We start from the raw sequence: 23,572 nt of genomic DNA on the forward strand, positions 1-23,572 counted from the left end.
AGGACTAACTTCATTTTCAGTTCCTCTTCACTTTCCCAAGTTATTTTCCTATCCATCTATTCTCCTCACTTTGGGCCAATAGAAAAGTATAACACAGGGAGGAGGGGAGGTGGGGAAAAGAAAACAGGACAAAAGTTAATGCAACATGGTATTTAATTTTGTGCATTCTTCACAGAATTGCTTTTCCTCCTTGTATTTGCCTAAGTATTTCATTTACTTAGAAAAACAAGTATATTTTAATTTAAAATATTATCTGTTTCATCATGCTCAACATAAATGTAATCCTGTGTTGTCTACTCCTGAAGTGATTAAACTATAAATAGAGCTTTCTTTGCAACTTAATTTGCTATAATCCTTAGCATAAAATGAAGATGTCCTTAATGTGGAATGCAAATACTATGATATGGCTGATGTCATGAGGACTTGAAACGTTTCATCCTCTTTCACTAATTTTTTTTAAACATTCATATAAGAAAAGCCTTGGCATTAAATGCTGAGAAATAGGTGCTTAGATGGCCAGAAATTGACTGGGTTTGATGGCCTTCATGATACAAAAACATCAACTGTTTTAAAAATAGTATTATCTAAGACTGAAGATTTCTTTTAAGTGAGAAATGTATTTTGAAATAAAGGAAAAGAATGTCAGTGATGTTTTAATGGCAATTTTTGAAAGTAGTCAAAAGACACTCCGGTATATATCGTCATGAATTTATGACTAATGACTAAAATAATTTAGAATTCTGCTTAGCACTAATCAAAATCCAGTTAAAAGACTGCTTTTGTACTTTTGAAGCACGTAAGATCTTTGGAAATGCATTACTGAATATTATTTGTGCTTTTAATGCTTCATCGACATTTAGGAGCACAAGCTTTTATTGTCAGTGTTTTAAAAGTCAGCTATATAAAGTTGATAGAGTATACATATTAAATATATCCATTAGTCATTCTCAGGAAGTGGAATATGTACACACATCTGAATATTTGCTTAAATATAAAACAAGAGTAAGATGTTTAAGCTTCAATGTAGAGTAAAATACTGATATTTGGGTTTTAGGTTAAAAAATATTAGTTGTGATTTTTGTCCCCCTTTTCCTCCATGCCTTTGATTCCTTCCCTCTGAAGACAGACAAAATCCTGACTTAGGCAGTGTTTTTTAAAATACCAAGGGTCTCAGAAACCTAGGGTTTGATAAGTAAGAGGAAGAGATCAAATTCTAAATCTGCTTTGTCCACATTGTCGTTCTGCAGCTTGTTGTACTTTTCAGTGGTGAGGTAAGAATATCACTCCTACTTATGTTCCTGTTCCTTAGGTGAAACACTACCACCTTTTGTTCAAAAGTTAGATGCTGGGGTTGTTGCTGTTGTTGTTTTCTTCTTTTCTTCCTTTACTTTTTAGATTTTGATGGAGACATGGTAGGAAGTCTGGGCTGGGAAATGAGGTGAAAAAGAAAAGCAATTAGTTTGTCTTTATACAAAATAAAACCTTCTAAAAAACCTTATTATCACAAAAAGAGCTCTACAAATCTAGATAGTTGTTTTGAAGAAGAGAAGAGAATTGTGAAAAACATGTATAATTGGGAGGGCTGGGCACAGTGGCTTATGCCTGTAATCCCAGCACTTTGGGATGCTGAGGCAGGCAGATCACCTGAGATCAGGAGTTTGAGACCAGCCTGGCCAACATAATGAAACCCTGTCTCTACTAAAAATACGAAACATTAGCTGGGTGTGGTAACACACGTCTGTGGTCTCAGCTACTTTGGAGGCTGAGGCACGAGAATCGCTTGAACCCAGGAGGCAGAGGTTGCAGTTAGCTGAGATTGTGCCACTGCACTCCAGCTTTGGTGATAGAACGAGATTCCATCTCAAAGCTAAACAACAACAACAATAACAACAACAAAAACATGTATAATTGGGAAAAAACTGAAAGAGAATGCAGGATCATAAAAATATAGCAAACGAAGTGAGTGGGATTTAAAATTAGTGGAATAAGAAATAATGGGTAACAACGAAGAACATAATTTAGGTAATAGTATAGTATCTTGGGAGCCCTCCTGGAAGTATCTAGTTATGGACAGTGAGCAGCAGAAACAGGATGTAACTCAATTCAGCATACTTGATGGTTGTGGTAACCCTAGAAAATGACTCCAGGAAATAGGTGATAATCCAATCAGATTGAGAGGCTAATGTTCATGACAGGGGTGCCCTAGCAGACAGGCAAAGCTGAATAGGCAAAGCCTATTCAGGAGGAGAGGAATTTTGGCTATTTAGTAAAATTATGAGCAGTTGGTCATAGGCAAATTTTATGAGTAGGTAGCCCTTCTGAAGTCTTAGGCATATAATTAACCTAGGTTGGAATTATAATTTGACATCAAAGTTTAAACTTTTTTATCTGAACCGAGATGCAAAAGTAAATTGGTCCTGTGTTTTGGAGAACTGTAAAAGAATTCCTTAATTCCTTAGCAAAATTTGGAAGTCAGTATCAAGTGGTGAGGATAGGAAAGTTGAAGAGACTGCGGACCAGGCAAGACCTTATCGGTTGATTTAGGAAGCAGCAGTGACAGAGGCCAGACAGGTAACAAGAGAAAAGAGAAGGTGGAAAGTAAGAGACAGTTTTAATTGCTACGATAGAAAGATGGGATTTTGAAAAGATTAGCTATATGGAATAAAATTAACCAAAAATTGATCCAAGATTATAAGAAACTATTTCAAGACTCATTAATTTTACTATTGCTGTCAAACACACATTAAATCATTTTCCATTTGGGTCAGCTATAGGCATGAAGGTTCATTTGTGAAACAATTTCTGTAGAGTATTGTTCCATGATCTGACATGCTTCACAAACTGTGTTTGTACATCCAACTTAAAAGTTGAATAGTCTATGGTAATTCTACCATCATGTTTGAAATTTTCTTACCTTAAACAAAAAACCTGATCATATTGTATTACTCAAATGTGTGTAAGACTAGATTTAACTTAATGTATACTAGTGTACAGTGTGAGACTGCATAAACAAACTTTAAAGAAATTGGTTATACATATTTTGATTTAACCTACAATGAAGTTAAGAGAAATCCTTAACCCCATTAGAGATTTGGGAGAGGGATGTGGCAACTGCTAACTTATAAATATTTTGCTAATGCTTAAATTTTACTAGCTTTCTTTCAATTCCTATTTTTACTCAAAAAATTATATAGTATTTAAATTTATAATTTGTATTCAGTTATTCTAGCTTACTGTTATATGGTATGGCTTGACAGAAAGGACATTGTCTTTTTCTCTTCTGCAAAGCAGAAAAATATCCACTAAACACAAAAATATACACAGCAAGTGTTAAAGTAGCCCTCTAAACCTTATGAAGACTTTTAATTCCTCAAATAGTACTTCAGAGCAACTGGATTTAATATCTTTCATCCAGCAGAGGGCTACCAAACTCCATTAGTTTCTGTGAACACACATGACAAAAAAATTCAGATGGGTTATTTCAGTGGTTTTCAGATTGTTTTAAGCAGCAGATCCTTTTCTTAAGATAAGAGTTTTACAGTGTGGAAGTGAGATACACTCTCTGCTTTAATTGGAGAAGGGCCTCCAAGCTGCCTCTCCAGAAGGCCCAGAGAGGTGTGGAGGATAATTGAAACCCTCCACTCTGATTTATCCAAAAATACACTTCCACATTTAAAGTCAGCTCTTTTTGGGTTCAGTCGTAATCCTTAATGCTGACACCGCATGGAAAATATATAAGCAGAATGATGCCCAAGTTATAGAAGTTCCTCTTCCTGGATTTTGTCTTCAATTATAACTGTAGTTCCTACCGTGTGGTTGTATATGTTGTTAGTTTGTTTTTGTTTTGTTTTGTTTGGGAAAGGTGACATTTCATCTCCAATCTAATGAGTGAGAAAGATGCTTATTCTGACAAATTTTCTTCACAATATTTCATAGGTGTGCCAAGCTGACAGATTGGTTGACTCTGTACTCTTTTATTTTATTCCTGTAACTGGGCCAGTTTCTGCCCTTAACTAAAACTGGATCAATTATAGGAGTGAAATAAAGGTCCATCTCCTGCCTATTTATTACTTTGCTTTGGTAATAAATCTATTTTTAAAAGAACCTATTACAGAGACTTCCATTTGGAATTATGCATACTTGATGTCAAATGGTGATTGTTCTTTGTTGTGTTTTTCCATTCAAAACAAAGCTTTTGTGAGGCGTCCCTTTATTCTGATTAAGGCCTGGTGTAAATCTTTGATAATGAAGCCCATTAACAAAAATGACTATAAATAGCTATACTTCTATCAGGGATATTAAATACTTTCTCAAGCACACATGCTCACTGATTTTAAGACTCATTCCACAGTGTTCCAAGTTGCGTGTTAGATTTTTTTTTTTTCTTGAGACGAAGTTTTGCTCTGTTGCCCAGGTTGGAGTGCAGTAGCGTGATAACGGGTCACTGCAACCTCAGTCTCCCAGGTTTAAACGATTCTCCTGCCTCAGCCTCCCAAATAGCTGGGATTACAGGCACACGCCACCATGCCTGGCTAATTTTTGTATTTTTAGTAGAGATGGGGTTTTGCCTTGTTGGCCATGCAGGTCTTGAACTCCTGACCTCAGGTGATCTACCCACTTTGGCCTCCCAAAGTGCTGGGATTACAGGCATGAGCCACCGCGCCCAGCCAGTGTTGGATTTTATCATTACCAAATAGTCATAAAGAGTGTGAGCTTATTAATGATGCTGACCATTCAAAGTGATCAGCAATCTCTTTGCACACACACTATCTCTGGGGATGAGTCTATCTATTTCCAGTCCATCCATCGTGTTTTGGTCTTGTAAATCTACTTTATTATCTTATGCTTTTATATTCATGTTTTGTTTCAGAACAATAATCATAGTAGTATCATTTATTGATCTGTTACCAGTGTTTTACATGTGCTATTTCACTTGGTTCTGTTAGGTAGATATTGTCTTTATTCATGTGAAATGAGATTGAAGCCCATAAAGGTGAAGTAATGCACCCAACATAGAACCCAAATTAGGATTCAAAAACCCAAATTTGATGCCCTCTACCACATAAAGAAGCTTTATTTCATAGCAGTAGCAAAACCATTATTTGATCAGTTAATAAAAAAGATGGTTAAAGTGGAGAAAAAACTGATATATGCGTAGTTTAAACATTTTATTTCAACTTGAAACATGTAAGTTGGACATTCTTTTACCAATGATCTGATGTCCAGTCAAGACCTTTTATTTAAGTATATTTTATTTAAGAAGTTTCCAGAATTTGGGGTTTAGCTTTGTGTTTTTAAAAATAAACAATACCTATTTGTAGGCATTGTCTCACTGGTTTGTTATCTGTTAAAGGCAGTCAGTAATTAAAGACACTTGCAAAACAATCTGATTGTAGAACTTCTAAATATTTTCGAAGCTTCCTCCCCAATCTTTTTGATTTGTTTCAGACATACCCATAATTCAATAGCAATATTGTAGAAATTCCTTTTTATTAAGTTCTTACAAAGCATGCATCTTAATTTTCATAAAGCAACAATTTTTGGAACTCATTTTTATTAGATAATATAAGAGTTATTTAAATTATGTAATTGCAATAGCAACTACAATAGGATCAAAAGGTTTGGGATAAACATACTTGACTCTTGCTGAGCATATAACTTTACTAGTGGAAGAAGAATGTACACATATTATAGAATGGCTAGTAAGCTACAAGCTTTTAATGTATGGTGGGCATCAGTCAGCATTTATAGAGAAAATGGAAACATTTTCTTAAGTAAAGTTTCACTGAGAGAGCTTCTACTCTGTTTTTCAAGAAATTAGGGGAGAGAGAATTTACTCCTTTTCTGTGAAGACATGGGATTTAAGCTATGTGTATCACAGGACTTGAAACAGAAAAAAAAACTCTACAGATGTTTTTATTCTACAAAGCTAGTTGGGTTAAATATTGCCTAAAGTTTCTACCTGAACCATCAAGTTTGGTTTTCATAAAAAGCTTTTAATTTGTGAGAAAAATGTTATTTGAATTCTTTCAATTACATCTTATCAGATTTTGGTGATGCTTTTGAATTCTCAAATGTTTCAAGTTGCAATTCTCTGTTAAGATTTATTACATCATTATCAAAACTTTGTATTAAGAAAAGAGTATAACTTTCTGAAGTCCCGTAGTACATATTGTTTCTGCCATTCATTTGATGCTTAGATTTCTCATTTGCTAACATTTATAATCATCTGTTCTTATGCAAAGCAGTATGTCTTGGTGGAGAGGTAGTGGAAAAAAACAAAAAACACCCATGAAATAAATCTGTACTCAAAGAATTCAGCTTGCTTAACTTCCCAACTAAGTGATACTACTTTGGGGAACCATAACTGCTTTCCTTACTCCATCCCTTTTGTTTCACAGTCCCTTGTTCACAGCTCAATTATTTGAAGTCTTTATAGATCTGTTTCTCTCTTTTGTTGTTTCTGCCGTACACCTGGTTGTCTTTGACATTACTTCTGCCAGTCTTTGTGGTCACAAGTGACTTGTGGAGCAATTGAAACCAAGTTCGAAGCTTGAGTTTTGTTGTAAGTCTCGGCAATAAAACCCAGGTTATAAATCTGCTGAAGGGCTGGTTATTTATTATTCTGCTCTTACCCTTAGAGTATTGCTTTTTGAGGTCTCAGATGACTGTGAAGAGGGCTCCCTATTGGACTGCGCACCTTGTGTGGACATTGACCTTTGATATCTGCCCTCTTGCCTGGAACCTTTCAAAATAAAAGCTCAAGTTTGCAGGGAAATGCACTTAGGAAACGAAAGCAATTTCCCTGCTTGCTTATCTTTCAGTGGTTCCATTTTCCTTCAGTTTTGCCTAGCAATTCCTTATTATCATTCCAGCTGTTTGTTGCTTTTAAGAAGTTATTTATATTTTATCCAGTATTTCTAGTTTGTTTCAGCAGTAGTGTTTGTCTGAATACCTGGCTCCTATTAGCTGGAAACACATGCTGTTCATACAGGTGCTTAGTGTTTTGGTTGTTGATGTGATTTAGAAGTGATATAAAGACCATGTCACACAAAAAAGCTCAAACATGCTTTACCTCTGAAAATGTGGTTTCTAAAGAAGATTTTATTTAATTTTATACTTTGGTTTCCATATTTATGGAATATAAGTTTGCATGAGTGGGCATAAAATGAAAAGTGCTGGTCATGCTGTTATTAGTCTGTTCTCATACTGCTAATAAATATATACCAGAGACTGGGTAATTAATAAAGGAAAGGGAGATTTAATGGACTCACAGTTCCAAATAGCTGGGGAGGCCTCACAATCATGGTGGAAGGCGAAGGAGGAGCAAAGGCACACCTTACCTGGCCGCAGGCAAGAGAGTGTGTGCAGGGGAACTGCCCTTTATAAAATCATGGGATCTTGTGAGTCTTACTCACTATCATGAGAACAGCATGGGAGAAACCTACCCCATGATTCAATTACTTCCCACTGGGTCCCTCCCATGACACGTGGGGATTATGGGAGCTACAATTCAAGATGAGATTTGGGTGGTCAAACCATATCTCATGCCTAAAGCAAGAAACAAGGAATCCCTAGCAATAGATTTTATTTGCAGTTTAGTTAAACAACAGGTGCAAGCATATCTTATGTCTGTTGGTAAAGAAATGAAAATGGATCACAGAAGCTCTTTCAGAGGGAAAAAAAGAGTTAAATATGACAGCATCCAGAAGCATTAATAATCCAGATGTTTACAACTTCATAAAAATTGCCAAGTACGCATGGATACAATAGTCATTTTCACCAGGTGAAAAATGACCAGATGGTAGCACTTCAATTCTCTGGTGCCAACAATGCAGCCACAGGGGGATTGTTTTTTGAGTGGCTGTGCTATTGAAACATGTTTTATAAGTATTCTATATTTATTGTAGTATCTGCTGCACAGGACTTTACTAGCCATAGAATTGGTTGTTGGAATTGCTGAAAGTGTTTATGTTTGTGTTTTAACAATAAGGGCTTTGGGTTGGGAAACTGGAGACCTGACACTTTATCATTGATTTCATGTTTGATCTATAGTTGATTTGGATGTGCTCTAATATTACATTTTGCCATCTTTCTATTGTTAATTTTGAAAAATAAGAAAATATTTTTGCTAATTATTTACTGGCCAAGCATACTGAATTCATGGTCTATAAAAAGTACAGAATAATAGCCCAGTCATTTAAAATCACATTTACAGGCTTTTAAGCATTATTAATTTATATGTAAATACAAAATTATTTTGTGAAAATTTAAGATACACATGGCTTAAATTTAGAGTCACATAAAGAATAACAATTAAAAATAGTTCTGTCCCAATTAGGAGAAATCAATCTTTTTCTTTTGCAAATAGTCTAATTAAAATATTCTATCAAAGGTTTATCCAAATGACACATCTAGTTGACACTGTATAAATGTAAAACTTACAGGTATTGATCAAACTTACCAATAAAATTGTTTCCCTTGAGATGCTAAAGCTGTTAACATATAATTTCTGAGTAAAAATATAATTACTAAAGAAAACAACAAATTTCTTCATGGATAAAGGCACGACATAAATGAGCACACAAAAACATCCTCAGTGACCTTGAGGGTTAAGAGGCTTGAGATAGAATTTTCACATTTTAACCACAATTCAGTGCTTTTCATTTGACCAAAGTAAAAGGGCTAAGAAATATACCCAGAGCTTTTATAAAAAGCTGTTACAAACCAAAAGGGGAAGTTATATGTGTTTTAAAACATGGCAATAAATAGAGGAGTTAGATATTAACTGTAATGTTCCAATCCTTTAATAGACTATGAGGATTTCTTATCCAAAATCAGTATATTTTTTGGAAAAAAAACCTTGTGAGCAATAGAATAAAATATCATTTATGAGAAGAAAGCAGCCCTGAGAAGCCATTTGAAGATATTAGTTTCAAACTTGGGCTAAGCATTTGAAGATTTTGAAGCAGCTTTCTATCAAGATGTGAATATTAGTAATTGCAGTCACTGTAGATTATACAAAGTGACTGAGGTGTTCCAGGAAGGCTGAAAAGAAACACTTCTATGGCTGGATTTTCATATCCATGAGGACAAGGGTTTTGACATTTTTGTTACCAGATCCCCAGTGCTTCCTGGCTGGCTCATAGTAGGCCTTTAGTAACTGTGTTTGATAAGAAGATACAACCATAAAAAGAAGCTGTGTATGCTAATAAGATGGGGACAATAAGAAAGTTTTTATTTTAAATAAAGGATATTTTAAAAGGAAAATTTTAAGTTCAATCCCTAGGCTTTCAGTTTAAGATACTATTATAGTAAATTAAAAGAATGATTTTAACATCCTGGGGCTTTTCTGACTCTGGAATAAATTTCTTTATTTTCTGTCAAAGAGCACACAAAATACATTTGTTTAGGAAGTTCTAGTGAGGGGATTTTTTCATCAGAAGAGTTTTCACAACTAGCAAATCCAGCCTGTTTACACAGGCAGACTCCACAAGCTAGGCTGTTGCACACTCATCTTTGTCCATTTGGGAATGAGTGATTGAGGCTGGAGTGGGGTTGGGAGGATGCAGGGGGAGACAGAATGTGTATGGAAATGTCTTTTGCTTCTGAACTGTGGCTTTTTCAGTGTTCCCTTCTCTGTACCTTTCCCTTCCCTCTGCCCACTGCAGTGTGGCTGCTGCCTGTAATCCCCAGACTTCCTCTGTCATAATAAAGGGAGGTCTGTGGTGACAGAATGGTCACTATTTATGACCTACACTTTCTGCGGCTCTATCTTCTTTATGTCAAGGGGTGTCCCGAGGGTAGCTTTTCATTCCTTGTCTGTTGGCCATTGTTACTAGCTAGAAATTTTCTGTGAAACTTCAGAAGTGTTATGAGCTTGAGAGGCATACACTTGGGGGGTCTTGAGACTGCTTCTACATCTCCTTCTCAGCCTATGAAAACCGCCTGTTTTGATTTGGAGCTGGAGTGTCCTTGTTTCCTTTCCTCAGGCAGGAGTAGAAGGAAGATATCCTTTGGGCATTCTCATTTTAGCCAAATCATCTCCTTGTGGAAACATTCTTATCACAAGAAAGTAGGATCTATTATATTATGAGCAAGCTTTGCTTGGTAATTTTGCATTATCAAATTGGCTTTTGGGTTTGGCTTCAGGTAAAACAAATTGAGAGTGCTATGCCATTGGACTCACTTAGTTTGCTTTTCCTTACCTCGATCACTCATTAGTCCCAAAAAACAGAGGAAGCCTCAACTATGGATTAACACCAGGAACTTGATTAGAATAATGAACTCTTGGCACATAGTTCAAACATAGTGAAGTGAGCACATTCTTTTTTTTTTTTCCCTGATTAGGTGATGTTTTAACTGTCTTTGTAGTACATCTGCTTCTCTTTCCACTTAGCACCCACACCACATTTGTGGTAGAGTGACGATATATGCTGTTCAATTGCATAGCTGCTTCTCCTGGGCAGGGCTAGGGAAAGTGAAGGGGGAGATTAAGTTGCATGTGGCTAGCTCAGTTGTTATTGAACGCTGCCTGACTGATGCCTGATGTCTGCAGAGGATTTTCTTTGGAATTTGATCAATGGAGTGCTGGACAGTGAGGACAGCAAATGGCCATTTTATCTCCTGTCTTTAAAATAAAATATGCCCTCTTTGAAGGGCAGTCTATGCTGGCTCTCAAGTTTAAATGTGAACGGACAGTGTGCTCCTTACCTTTGAAGGCAGACACAAGTTTATCCCATTGATGGTCATGATGCTTTGTGGAAGGAATCAGCTTTTGTTACGAGCTCAAAATTCAGCCAGAATTATATCTCTGCTGGAGGTTTGATGGGAAGAGCCTTTTAATGTGGTGCATGCATCATTTCAATGGCTGTGAGCTCCTGGGATTGGAACCTGGTGCCTTGTCTGTGCAGAGGTCAGCTGGTGAGTATGAGCTACTCTCTTTCCTCAGAGAACTGATACCAATTATTTTCCATTCAAATAGAAATCATAGTTAAGTTTGAGCAACACAAGTATACAAGAAGGAAAGATTGTAAAAACATCAATTTCTCATCAGCTTACTACTGAATAAGTTAGTTATAAAGAGGCAAAGTTACCACTGTGTAGGAATGTCTAATCTGCCTAGCTTTCTTAAAAGGATTATGTGCTACTATCTCCTATGGGAGCAATCTGTTCCTTAATTAAGGAAAAGAGAAATAAAAATCACACACTAAGAATGGACTTGTGATGAGTTTATTTTGTTTACAAATATTTATACTAATTGTCTGGGATTTCCTGTTTTGTGATTTGAATAGTAAGAGCCCTCAATATGAGGGCTTTTTGAGTGGGTTCCTTTTCCGAAGTGGGTTGATTTAAGAGCCCTGAACCTTGGCCCTCCTGCCCTTGAGAGCCATCCCAAGGAAAGATACCTGGAAAAAATTATTTGGCTTCTAGTGTCCTCATCTATAAAAACATGGTGACTCTGCTTCTCTGTCACACTTAAAGATATTATGAGAAAATGTAAGCAAAGTAGTGTAATTATGATTCTTAAAGATGTGGCAATCACAGTGCTTTGTGCAATGTGTATGTCGGTCAATCTAACATCTAACAAACTGTCACCTGGTTCATTACCTTTTCTTTATGAGACAAAGATAAAAAGAGCTGTCATACTTATTTATAGAAAGTAAAAGAGTCTTAGAGACTAAGACTCTTAACCATGCCTAAATTTTTTTTTTACTTATTAAGTTGAAGTTTAAAAAATGTGTAAAAATGTATAATTTTCCTGGCATTAGAAAACAACATAATGAAATTAATAACTGTTTGATTTTACAAGAGAGTCTATATTGAGCTCATTAAAAGCCAATGAAATAAAAGGTTTTTTTTGACAACAGGAACTCCTCACTTTCTTCTCTATCTGTGCTGATGATTTTTCACTTTCTTAATGAGGTTTCTAGAAGAGGAGAGGATATTTTGATAGTGTATCAGCAGATTCTAAAGGGGCAGTGGAAAGGTCTTGTGCCAGAAGAAGCTGGAGTCACCCTCACAACAGGAAAACCATTGCAGGAGGCTTAGCCACATTTCCTTGGGACTCATGCTATTAAGCTAAATGGACATCCACCAATCAAGTAAGACTTGCTTGTTGCGAACATTTTTTTAAAAGTAGAAGGAAAGAAAATGCCAGATGGCATTCAGAACACCCTGTGCTCTAGTCTTGCTGCTTTCCCTGAACCACCTTCTTTCCTAATGACTGCTTTGACACCACAACAGCTGATTCTCCAGAGTACTTCAGAGGACAAAATGTTTGAGGTATGCTATGTCAAGTGGTAGACGGTGACTCCCCTGGCCAAGGAGATAGAAGAATCCTCCCCACATCCACACATTATCTTCCCAGAAAGCCTGAATGACTATGTGTATTTCTCTGTAAATATGTAAAAGGTTTTTCAGACAAGGGAGTTTGAAGGGCTTAGATACTAATGAAGCTGATTTGTTTTTATTTTTGTTTTTTTGGAACATGAATTTTCAGCTGTTCAGATCAGAGAAAGCTAATGCTCCCCATATATGATAAAAACTGCTCCCTTCTCTCCCTTCCTCTACCCTCTGTAAGTTGACTGACCATCATATCAACAATACAACACTGATCCATGCCATGGTGATTACTGTTTCCTTTGACTTTCGAATCAGATTAAGTGCTAGGTTCTCTGTACTACTGTGGAATGAATTTTGCTTGCTTATGGGATATTTTATTAATCTTAGTGCTTTCAACTCAGTTTAGGTAAAAGGAAAAATGATAAATTATGTTATATAAACTATAACATGTACCATCCACATTAGTATTTTCCCTCCTAGAAGAGTTGCTCTCTTACTATCTTTATGTAGTGCAAAAAATGAGACTTTACGTTCTTCATTTATGGAAGCAGATATGTCATAAGGGTTAGGATACAAAAACATATCATTTTCTAGGAGAGCATTTTTAATGTTATTTTACTCTTTTCCTAACAATAGCATATATGTAGACTCAGATTATATTGTTTTACTATCAATGATTATAATAGTGAAAACCCTTCTCCTAAAATGCAACAGTTGTGTGTATTGGGAAGGAATGTCCATAGTCCTCTATATACAATATAGTGGTATGATTCTGTCTCCAGCTAAGAGTGAATAACTAAGAAGTGAGTGCCATCCTTGGCATCCTATTAGACCTCGATAAAACTATGGCAGTATAGGTAATTGGAATACTATAGAGAACTTCATCTTCTTGAGTTAACAGCTTGTATCCTCTTTCCTCTTTCATTGAGCCTCCCTATTGGGTGTATATACAGCAACATTCAGAAATACTAATCCTGCTTTACTTCATCACATTGCTTTTCAAGTAAATTTGCATTTAACAAAAGCCTTTGATAATTAATAATGAGTACCTGTGTGCCCTCTTTGAGTGATAAAGAGTGGCTTGGGTGGTGCCTGCTTTCCTCTTTCCCATTCTCTATCCCTGCCTTCCTCTCCCTCTTTTGAGCTCCCCCCTCTTTCTCCCAGGAAAACCTCGCTGAGCCCAGATTATATTGTTTGTTCACTGACAGCTCTTTTCTCTGCTTAATGCAGCTCCCTAATTCAGCCTCACGTGGATCTGTAAATGGTACAGTGAGGACCCAGCTACTTCTAGCCCTTCCCAGACCTGCTCACCCCTGTATTGCCACGGCAGTGGCAAGTAACTCCAACTGTGCTCCTCTTCTCCCAAAACAGCAACGTCGATTCTTTACTTTAAATGAACCTTGGAGAAGGAAAGGGCTGTGAGATGAAAAAGGCAGGAATTCATGTCATGTGCTGCAGCAGAGCAGCCGTAGCAACGGCAGTAACAGCAGTAGCACGGCAGCAGCAGCAGCAGCAGCAGCAGCAGCAGCAGAGAGTCCTTTAGCGAGACTGCACCATTTTCTTCTCACCCTGCATAGAGGTGTGGTTGGAAGCAGCAATAAACTACCCACCCCCTAGCAGTTTCACAGAGGTGGCCTCTTCCTGGCTCCAGTCAGAAGACACAGTCTGTCTGGAGGAGTCCCCAAAGACTGTTCCAATTGGTGATGTGTGTCTAAGGATGGCTTTTTCAACTAGTAGGATGCTTCTCTGCACTTGCAGCCACCCAACTGCTGAAGAGCTGGAAGTCTAGTGCTCCGCCTTCCCCCGGGACCATTTCTGAGTGTGGGTGCACACCTATGCCTGTGTGCGTGCAGGTGTGTGCTGCTGGAGGTCTCGGTTTGGGACCTTAGTTCATTGTAGTGAGTTGTGGGTGCTGCAGAGGCTGGAGCAAGATTATGACCTAGCTCGGGGGCAGAGTGGATTATCTTGTGAGTGTTCTGGCTGCCAGCCATTGCCCTGGTGGAGAAAATCACATCTCCATAGAGCTCTGAAATCACCTGGATTGCTGGGGAGTGGAAACTGATCCTCTGCTACTGCTTCTGCTGATTTCCTCTGCAAAATGGCTCACGCTGCTGCTTCTATTAAAAAAGTTCGAGAGGCTGATCTGGATGAAAAGGAAAAAAATCTTGAGAGAGACAGAAAAAAACAACGGAAAATCCCCAGAGAACGTATGGAACGAAAAAGAAAGGTATGAGGAGCATCCTTTTAACCCTCTTTCTCTGCAGCTCTGTGTAGCACCATCAGCCTCAGAACTGGCAACTTCATCTTCCCTTCCTTCCATCATTCCCCTGCACCATTTCTAAGCTCAGTTTGCAGCCTAGAGCTCATGCCTACATTTGCTGCATTGGGAGGAGATGCTTGAGCAGGGTGAATTTCCTTTGCTTTGACCAAGCAAGGCAAAAATGCCTCCACTTCATTTTTCTTTTTTTTTGTCTCAGTTATCTTTATTTAATCTCAAAGCTAGATGCTTTATCTCTTCAGGCTACTCTTAGTACTGGGCACAGAAGAAGGAAGGGATTGATTTACGGTTGGAGGGTTAAAGTATTTTCTTCTTCTTGTTCCTCATCTCTATTACTGTATCTTTAGCAGTGTGTCTTCTCACTGACTGTATATTTGATGTAGACCTCTAGTTAAGAATAAACTACAGATTTTATGTGCTCTCTTTTTCCCTCCTGAAGGTTTACACCAGGTTTTCACTTCTTAGTGAAGCTGCACTAAGAATATTGGTGCAGTGAGCTGTGTCTCTGCATTTTTAAAATTTTAATTAATTTTTTGTTTTCTATCATTAATCCTTTAATTTTCTTTTCTGAATATGGCAATGAAATCAAAACAACCAAGGTTAAACAAGGGATGAAATGTTGATTCCTTTTACATTGAACTATTGTTTCTTTCTCTTAAAATATTGTTTTCCTTTATAATAGAAATAATCTTACAACTTGATGGAACTGAAATACTCATTTAGTCAATGATCTAGATCTATAAAGAAAGACCTCTGTAAATGTTTTAATTAACAAAGTAGGTCACTGAATAATTTCAGAAGATGATAAATGGCATATTACATTAGCAGAGCATTAAAATAGTGGTTTGTAGACAAGCTGTTGTTAAACATAGCTCTGGGATTAGGGATGCAATGGGGATCCATATACTTAATAATCCATATGCTCAATGGACTCTTTTTTTCTTCCATAATAGATATGTTTACCTTTCAATTTGGGGGATGTTGTCTTTGCCTCATTTTTGGAAAGACACTTGAGAACCAACATTGAGTTGAGATCTTACTGCATAGGGATTCATTGCATTTCAGTTTACTACTTATCTCACCACCAACTAGATCAAATGACTGTTACTAGGCTACAGAAATAAAATTAGCAGTATATAATGATTTCCCTCCTGGGGAAAACTTTAATACTGCTTGTCTGACCTTTAAAAGGCCGTGTTGTTTCAAGATTGCATTAATTCTTTTTTTTAGTATCAAAAGTATTATTAGCCATTTTGTGGAGGTCGACTTCCTTCTTGACAGCGACTGCAGTTCTGTTTCTAATGCTCTAAATGGAACATTATTGTATAAAGTAATTTTCTGTGATTATATCTTTTTTATCTTTTGTTCTCCAAAACACAGTATATGATTTCTTGGCTAGCGGCCCTTGTCAGCATTCAGCTGTGACCTAGCAACTTTGCTTAGCTAGAGTACCATGCATACACCTGGAAAATCACTTGATCTCACTCTGGTTTGTTTCTGTATCTAGTTGAATGTTTTTCCCTTTCCAAACCTTGATAAAAACAGAAAAACTGAAAAACTGTACTGTTAAAATAAAAGGTGCCAGTTGTTGTTGAGAATCTCAGTTGCTTGGATGCTGCATTGCTTTAGCTTGAATCCAGAACCATAGGCAAGATTATTGGTTAGTAATGTGGTCATATGACAGGATCATCTGGTCTTCACATGTAGATATTATATCTAAGCTAGAACCAGAGTAAATTAGGAAAATAAAGGCATAGCTAGTATTTGTCCTTGTTCCTCTTTTTTCATGTGCACCTATTGCTCCTCCTCCCTTTTCTACTGCAGATATTTACACAGCACAACAAACTTGCTAAAAGAGTGGGTGTGCTTTTTAGCTATATTATATTTATTTTCTAGATAGACAATCCCTCCCCCAACCCCACCACACACACATAAGCACTGAACCAGTTTTCAATTTTCTTTTGAAAAAAGAAATTTACCTCATGATCATACCTTAAGGTGTACATCATACCTTAAGGTATACATACCTTCATGATAGTTCATGAAGAAATGAAAAAAAAATGGTAGCCTATTAGTGGCATTCTGGAATACCATCTGCAGAAAGTAATTTTAAAATTATCATCGTTTATTTGCTGATGCCACTTTATCATCATAAGGGAAAGCATCAGTTGTAGAGATGATTGAGTATATCATTTTCATATCCATTTGTAGTGCCTCTTACTAATGAAACTGTTTATTTGAAAAATTCAGATGAGATCCACCCCAATGCAGATAAAAGCCAATTATGGGGCTCGAAAGAAAATAAATAAGCTGATTTTGAAGGATTTTTACCAAGGTAAAGATATTGTACATTAAAATCAATTAAGCAGTCACATTTAATCTTTATTTTAATATTCTTTTGTAAACTTACTGTTAATTAAAAGAATATTTGTATTATTATTTTGTACTCCTTAAAACATTTAAAATTAATTTTAATTATTTGTAAACTTGAAACATGTTGCATACTTGACTATAACCCCTCTACCAAGTTGCCAGTGGTGTTGTATTAAAACAATATATACTAAGAGATCTACTTTCAACCTCATTATAAGCAGAACTTATCTTAGTATAATATGTTCAGATTTCTTTGGGCTATACTCTGGTTAGCTAATATTTAAATATGGCATAGTACCAAATATCTATTGTATGTGTCATACTATGTAGAGCTAGAATAAAACTAAGCTTTAAACAAATAGGCAAAGATTAAGATGAGTTAAACTAATTTAGTATGTTTGCTGAAGAGTTCATTAATCTGGAATTTTACAAAAATCAGAATATCTGTATTCCAATTATTAGCTTATATTAGCAAGTAATTTCTTTGTATGTCCAGATTTTGCCAGTTTTTATGTTGGAATCTGAGAATTTTAGAATTGAGGAGGATGCCAACAAAAAATGGTTAAGTGATTTATCAGCGTTTTCACAAATTTGCGAGACTTAGTTCTAGAAAGTGATTTGAAGTTTAATATTCTTTCCACAACTAGATACTATTTCCCAACTGTATGTTTTTTAAAATTTGAAAAATACATAATTTTTAGAGAATGAGTAAACAAATTTATTCTTGAAAGTAAAACATATATTTATTTTATTTATTTTAAAACTTTATTATAAGTTCAGGGGTACATGTTCAGGATGTGCAGGTTTGTTACACAGGTAAATGTGTATCATGGGGGTTTGCTGTACAGATTATTTCATCACCCAGGTGTTAAGCCTGGTACCAATTGGTGATTTTTCCTGATCCTCTCCCTCCTCCCAACCTGCATCCTCCAATAAGCCCCAGTGTGTTGTTCCCCTCTATGTGTCCATGTGTTCTCATCATTTAGTTCACACTTATAAGTAAGAACATAAAGTATATATTTAAATAATATTTATCACTTAAATTTAGGATCACCATAAATTTTCAAATAAATCAATATGTTCACCATTTCTCAGCACAGACAAACTATTGTCCAATCAATCATAATGTCTACAACACTCACTGGAATCATATGACTTAAAAGGCAAATGTATGACTAGTTCTTAACATCCTGATGCTTAAAACATTCTTTTTATTATTTTAATTTATACTATTAAAATGCCAGAGTTCACATCTTCTGAAAAAATATTTATGATCATTTATTAAGTACCCATGTGGTCATGTATCTGACACTTTACACACATCGTGCTGTTAACCATGATAACAATCCTATATATTAGGTATTATTCTCTGGATTTCACAAACAAGGAAATTGCTTAATCACACACAAGTAGCATGTGGCAGAGTTGGGATTTGAATCCAGGTCTGTCTGGCTCTAAAGTTCATTGGAGAAAAAAAGTAATATTATTTCTTGGTCTTGTACCTACACTGGGTGTAGATTATAAGGAAATCACTTATTCCACCAATGCTTCAATTTCTTCACTTCTAAATTACCTTCCTACAGCTGAAAGAAATTTAAATACTGTGATAGTAAATTAAATGATGAATTTGAGGGGGAAATTATGTAAATTCGTGTTGGGATTCTATCAAAATTGCACCAAAATATTTCATGAGATTTCTTGGAAAATCAACTATTAGAAGTCAACATTTGCTCTTCAAATTGAGGTCAATTACTGGCAATTATAGACTATGATATATAATCATTTTTTGTCACAATTTTATTAGGACTTCAAGTTGTATTTGCAAATCTACTTTTATTAAACTGATAGGTGATTTTGCATGGGATTAAGTAGAAAATTTTTAAAAAGCCTCCTTTTGAGTTGTTTTCATTTAATTTCACAGTAAAAGGTTCTGATTAGTTATTTGCTTTTAAAAATGTACACAGTTATTATCTTGGTGAGAACAAGACTTATTTCTAGGATAGGCTTTGGGGAAATCTCCCCCGCCCCCACCACATTCTTCTTGTTCATTTGCTTATTTAATTGATAGCAATGATAATACTTATTGAGTATATATAATAAAGTTCTCATCAAGTTGTAACGGGACATGGAGCAATGAAGATTTTTAGAAGTTATATTAGTATTTTTTCTCAATTTAAAGTGTTTTATTTGCAAGTTGAGAGTGGAATGTATTCTATAACTTTGGAATTGTGTTATAAGAATGAGTTGAAAGTGAATTGTGTTATAAGAATGAGTTGAAAGTGTGTTATAAGAATGAGTTGAAAGTTGTGTTGTAAGAATGAGTTGAAAGTGAAACATAGTGTAAAACTGAGCATGCTTTCCCTGGTGGTCTGTGGGTGAAGACTGCAGTGTAGGAGGAGATTGGACAGCCTAGTCATCCCTCTCATTTTTGAGCCTTCTGCTTGGGCACTCAGCAGCCTGTTTCTGAAGGGAAGTCCAACTACGGAAGTTGCAACACTTAGTCAAGAACCATGTATGCACAAAGATGTCTGGACACCAAACCAAATACACTGTGATTAAAAATACAAGTCACAGCCAGAATAACATGGCACTGTATAATGTGTTACATTCTAGAACTCTACAAACATGGGAAATCCCAGTCAACAGTTTTTAAAACCTGCATGGAATTGTCTTTATGTTAACTTCCCAGAACCCCTTCATCAGTATGTCAGTATTTCCAGAAACCACATTAACATAAAGTAGATTGGTGCTGTCTTGAGTTTTATCTGGACAGATGCTCTTCTTATGTCTTAGTGTCTACTTATATGTGAAAATTCAAAAGTTTTATTGGTTTGCTCTTCCCATTTTGAGTCTAAATAAAAATGTTCAGCCATATCTATTTAAATGTGGTAGTTTCCATAGAATCATTATTATTATTTAAAACCCATTATCTTTTTCTTTATCACTCCTCTGATTTCTCTTCTTAGCTCAGTTCACAAATCCTTTCTTGGCTAGAATCATTATCTTTAAATAAATGACTTGCGTTATTAATGACACTCTTCACCAGCACCATAAAGCTGAGTTTTTATTATAAATAAATTTATATATTTATTAATTATAAAGAACTTCTTTTGACCATTGCATGGGTGACTAATAGCTTAGGTTTACAGCTGTCAAATTTGTGCAATTGTGGCAAAAATAGTCCCAATTGTATGGCTTGAGGTAAGTTTTAAGAAGACAGTTGAAAGAAAAAGAAAATTTTAATTGAAAAAAGCTACTATGAGGGAGTTGACTTATTTTTGGAATCTAAAATCTTATACACACTCAATGTAATTTTTTTCCTATTTTATTACATTAATCTGTGTTTATATAAATGTTTTAATCTTTAAAAAATCAGAATTAATTCTTTCATTACCTTTATTATCAAACTTAATTTTATTAGTCCCCTTATTCACCAATTGATTAAAAATAATGATATTTACACTATATTTTGACATCATCATGAATACAGAAAATATTTTGTAGAAAGATTTAAGAGTCAGTGAAAGTACAAGCAAGTTAAGACTTCTACTCATGCCATATTTAATGATCTACTTGTGTTTATATTTTTCCATTATGCCACTCTTTTTTATTTGTATTTCTCAAAATAATTTCTTCTTTACAATAGTCTCAGTCACAGAGACATTATATACTAAAATAAAGAAAAGTGTAAAGAAGACTTTTCTCAAATTCTGGATTTCTGCATAAATTGCTAGTGAAGTCATCAGCTATTTGAGTGTGACCCTTTTGCTCCAAAGGTGAGCTGTGATTTTAAATGTTTATTGTGGAAAGTCTCAACAGAATCATCTGGTTCTATCCCATTCATAATAAGTCAGAATCCTGGGGTAGACTGGAAGGGAAAAGAGACCATAATCCATATATTTTTAAAGCTCCCTTGGTGATTCCAACCAGGGTTGGAAATGACTAGAATAAACATTTCCATTCCCCCACCAACCCCTACTCTACTCCATCTTGAAATTTCAAGCGATCGTAGATTTACTTCTAATAATCAGTATGACTCTAATTTTTTCATGTGTAGATAGGAGACACCCTGGCAACTTTCTGGAAGTTTAATAAGACTAATTGGTTTATGTAATAACCAATTAATTCTGAGCACAGAAAGGAGGAAACAAGTGTTTAAGAGATCAGTTGCAAGACTTCATGATCTGCAGTTTGACTAAATTTGCCCTAATGGAATAATCTTCAGGAAGTAAGGTTGTGTGTAAATGACTTTTATGTAACTAAGCTCAAACAGGTGGAGAAGTTATCCAAGCTAAGTTTTTAAAGGAAGACCACTACATTGTGAATTTAAAATTATGTCTTAAACACGTTATGCTGTTTTGAAAGAACTCAAGTTAGAGTCCTAGGGATTTAATTGGTAGCTTAGCAGCCTTGGAGGCCTCAAACCTTTGGAGAGGTCAGCACTTCTAGGACTCCTAACACAAGTCAACAACTACCTTTTGTGTTTTGTACTTGACTTTGATAGATCTTTTCAAAATTATGTAATATGACATTAATTTAGTAAGGAAGAAGGAATAAGTAATTCATAGATGAGTTATCTCCCCTAATTCTTCAGATATTCTCTTTCAATACTCCTAACTCTTCAACTTCTCACAGTGCCAGGATCTTTTGTTTGGTTGGTTGGTCAGTTGTTCTGTTTCTGTTTTTGTTTTTTTCATGAAACTGCTGTCTCATTCTCTTTCCACCACAGTTTCCAGAGCAGTCAGAAAGGGATTCCTTACTCAGTTGTACAGGATTCTGAAATGTTCTTTTTAGCATGTACAGTTGGAATTCCTTCTTCCATGTTCCTTTACTTCATTAGCAACTTTGCCAGGGAAAACTCTTTTTTCTCTCATTAGAGTTTCATTTATATCCAACTTAGCCTTTTTCTACAGAAATTATTTCATTGTATATCATTATTATGTTGCTTATCATAGGGGAACACCTCAATAGAAAACAATGTAAGTAGTATTAAGGAAGAGAATATGTGGGCTGGGTGTGGTGGCTCATGTCTGTAATCCCAGCACTTTGGGAGGCTGAGATATGAGGAGAGCTTGAAGCCAGGAGTTGAAGACCAGGCCAGGCAGCATAGAGAGATCCCCATCTCTTTTAAAAAAAAATCAGGGATATGACAATCATTATAAACATGTATCTTAATCTAATCAATTTATTTGGTTAAGACTAATGGTGTTATTTCACATTAACCTATATTTCTTGGCTTTTTATATATTTTTGCATAGAGACTTATTAATTACCAATTTTAACTCACTTGTTTATAGTTTGTCTGTAAAAAAAGCCTTCAATTAAGACTGAAAATGACCTCTCTTTGTGTATTTGAATGTAATTAATGATGGTTTTTCCAAAAGTCTATTTTTTAGCGAAAAAACTTAATCTCTATGTTATTTTTTCATAAATAAATAATGTTAATCTCACAAACATGAATTCTAATAATCTACTTTACTTTTATTATTATAAAGATCAAATATTATTTTTGCATTTGAAACCAAGTTTAGCCGATAACCCTTTCAAGACATTCAGCAGGATAAGAGGTGGATGTGAAATCTAAGATTATAAAAAACAGGCAACATACCAGAAAGCTGTTTACTAAGCTAATAAAGTATATTTATACAAAATTACCAGATACTTCTAAAGCTCCATAAAAACAAATTCAGGAGACCTCTGCTTAATTCTGTCTACTCACTACAACCTTGGGTAAACAAATGACCTCAGTTTTTGCATCTATAAAATGATAAGGATCTGAGATCTGTTAGAATTCTTCCTGTCTTTATGCTTCTGTGTCATTTTAATTGTTTCTTTGCTTCCCTTTATTATTATAAATGATTAAGACAGTTGGTAGAATTTCCAGGTTTTTCTTCATTTAAGATAAATTTTTTTTGAGCTGACACTATGTCGTAGACAGAGTACCTTTACCCAAGGAGCTCATAGACCTCCTTGGGTGATAGGAACTTTCACAGATAATAAGAATGAAATGTTAGTTGTGCCATTATGTTAGAATTGAGATTGTCTATTTTTGTTTATATGACGCAAGTTTTCTTTAATAGGTGTTACCTGGGAGATGAAATAATGGAAGGAAATAGTTCCTGTTGTGGTGCATGAAATTTTATGGAAGTTATTAAGACAGGATATATACAAAATGAAGTAATCATATAAAGCTATATGGTTGTTTTGTATTTCAGATACTGATTTGAGCCATTTTGAAGGAAGAAATTTATTGTGGTTCCCTGAGAACCACAGTTGATTTCTCCTGAAGTTTATTCTCACTTTTCTTTTAGGTTCTCTGTACACTGATAATACCAGGAGTTAGAAATTCACAGAGAAATATCATCATTGTTTAATTAATCATTTTACAAAGATCTGATGGCAGTAATGGTAGCTGCCTTTAAATTGCAGGGTGCTGTAATAAACAAATGTCCACAGTAAACGCTTAAACCTCAGCAATTCACAAACCTTTCAATTGTACAGCTTAGTGAAAATAAATCTCCTGAGTTCTTCTAGAGGTAGTAGTACAAACTTCCTTATTTATGGCTCCTGCCTCAA

At 35.4% G+C, this 23,572-nt stretch overlaps 1 protein-coding gene across 47 annotated transcripts in view; it reads left to right on the top strand.

Annotated features, from left to right (window-relative positions):
• The window catches only part of ANK2 (ankyrin 2), a 685,755-nt gene that overhangs the window by 405,670 nt on the left and 256,513 nt on the right, over positions 1 to 23,572 (top strand). For 5 of the 47 annotated variants that reach the window (XM_055111726.2, XM_055111738.2, XM_055111739.2 and 2 more), the window contains exon 1: positions 14,133 to 14,572. The exons of 25 other annotated variants lie outside the window; for them this stretch is intronic. In XM_055111726.2, coding sequence (XP_054967701.2) covers positions 14,444 to 14,572 — 129 coding nt within the window. In that variant the 5' untranslated portion in view covers positions 14,133 to 14,443. Of the gene's footprint in view, positions 1 to 14,128; positions 14,573 to 23,572 lie in introns of those variants that run through there. 17 more of the 47 variants (XM_055111746.2, XM_055111728.2, XM_055111743.2 and 14 more) reach the window with 9 other exon arrangements.

Source organism: Pan paniscus, chromosome 3 (assembly GCF_029289425.2).
Source record: "Pan paniscus chromosome 3, NHGRI_mPanPan1-v2.0_pri, whole genome shotgun sequence".
NCBI lineage: Eukaryota > Metazoa > Chordata > Mammalia > Primates > Hominidae > Pan > Pan paniscus.